The sequence below is a fragment of the Cyprinodon variegatus genome, unplaced genomic scaffold, assembly GCF_000732505.1.
Source record: "Cyprinodon variegatus isolate N-32 unplaced genomic scaffold, C_variegatus-1.0 Scaffold1315, whole genome shotgun sequence".
Taxonomy (NCBI): domain Eukaryota; kingdom Metazoa; phylum Chordata; class Actinopteri; order Cyprinodontiformes; family Cyprinodontidae; genus Cyprinodon; species Cyprinodon variegatus.
This window is the reverse complement of record NW_015151768.1, coordinates 39929-41616: the sequence shown is the minus strand read 5'-3', so window position 1 is coordinate 41616 and position 1688 is coordinate 39929. Positions and strand designations below refer to the sequence as shown.

Genomic DNA, 1688 nt, shown 5'->3' with positions numbered 1-1688 from the left:
ATGCTAACATGTTTGTTATCTGTCAGAATTCAGTCAGTATTTGGACTTTTTTCCCATGTTAAACTGAAATAATATTTAAAAATCAGTGAACTTTTTTTTTCAGTGGCCCTAACCATCCCCCGTAGATATGATCAGTGGGGCCCCAACCCTTTAAAAACTTTTTAGAGGCCCTTCAGGACCTTTGTTTGCAGAAAGTGGAGCTGATCTTCCTGCCTGGTTAAATGAGCGCAGCATGCTGCGCAGCATGGAGAGGATGCTCTGCTGGGAGCAGAGATGCTGAGCAGACAGACGCCTCTGATTGGTCAGCAGCTCCTCGTTACACAAACCCAAACAGCAGCGGAGGATGAAGCAGACGGAGCTCCTCATCATCACAGGCACTGCACGCGCCGCACGTAGCCAAGACATCTAAACCGGGACCGGATGCGCCAGCAACTGTTTGCTTTTTCCGGATAAACGGGTTCGATTCGTCCTCCTGGTAGCACCGCCAGACGCGCCATGGGCTCCAGGCTGAGCAGACAGAGCAGCCTGGATCAGGAGAATTTCTCCAAAAAGCGGCGCAGGCTGCAGGACGGCGCCGGGGAGGGCGGCCGGTCCGGGGGGGACTTTCTGTTTGCTCTGATGCTGAAATCAGACAAGCTGCCCGGGATGCTGCGGAGGGCCAACCACAGCCCCTACATGAGGAGGGTGGCCTGGATCAAGGAGATCCAGAAACTGCTCCGGGAGCGCAGGATCGAGCAGGCGACCGACGTGCTGAGATTACTGAGGAAGGTGAGGAGGGGGGGGCAACAAATGATGCACCATCAGGATTAAACACATGGATGATCACGCTGCAAAAATTATTGGAATAAGTGTATTTGCCCTTAATTTTATCTATTTTTTTTTTGCCAATAAATTAACATAATTAGATCTAATTACAACTTCAGATAAAATCACCCATTTGTTGTTTTTTTTATTAATTCCAACTTAACTCTTCTCATCTCATTGGCAAATAGTGTTACTCACCTGCTTGAAACAGGAATATATGCACTTATTTAAAAAAAAAAAAGACATATTTCATTTTTTTGCAGTGTATGATCTGGAGTAGCAGGTTTTCATGATGGAAAATACATTTTAATATGTCTTGAAATACAGATGCATTAATTAGCTTATTATAATCTCATTGACTCAGCATATATTGTTCTCTTCTTTCCTAAACAATCATAACATAACAATCAATGTCACCTTAAAAAGTTACAATACAATGGTCATGTTTCTTTGTGCCGTTCTTATGGTCTAAAACCACTTATTAGAGACAGCAGAGCAATGCATGTGTGCAGAAATGCAAAAAATGAGTGTGCAGACATGTGCAAACATTCCATCCATCCATTTTCCATTACGCTTTATCCCAATCGGGGTCATGAGGGCTGCTGGTGCCTATCTCCAGCTGTCAATGGGTAAGAGGCGGGGTCCATCGTGGACAGGTCGCCAGTCCATTGCAGGACAACACGGAGACAAACAGGACAAACAATCATTTACACACTCTCACAAGAATTTAGAGAAGCCATTTAACCTAACAGTCATGTTTTTGGACTGTGGGAGGAAGCTGGTGTTCTGTCAGATGAGCATATCTATAGTCAATACCCCTTTAAATTATCCCTTTATTTTTGTACAGAAAATACACTTTAAACTGCCTCATCCAGCGTGTATCC

The 1688-nt window shown here is 44.5% G+C and overlaps 2 protein-coding genes across 2 annotated transcripts in view; one reads left to right on the top strand and one right to left on the bottom strand.

Annotated features, from left to right (window-relative positions):
• Positions 1–1688, bottom strand: part of LOC107102769 (gamma-glutamyltranspeptidase 1-like) — a 63236-nt gene that overhangs the window by 37848 nt on the left and 23700 nt on the right. The window lies entirely within an intron of this gene.
• The window catches only part of LOC107102768 (leucine-rich repeat-containing protein 75B-like), a 26281-nt gene continuing 25088 nt past the window's right edge, over positions 496–1688 (top strand). The window contains exon 1 of the mRNA XM_015402192.1: positions 496–768. Within this exon, the coding sequence (XP_015257678.1) occupies positions 496–768 (273 nt within the window). The remainder of the gene's footprint in view (positions 769–1688) is intronic.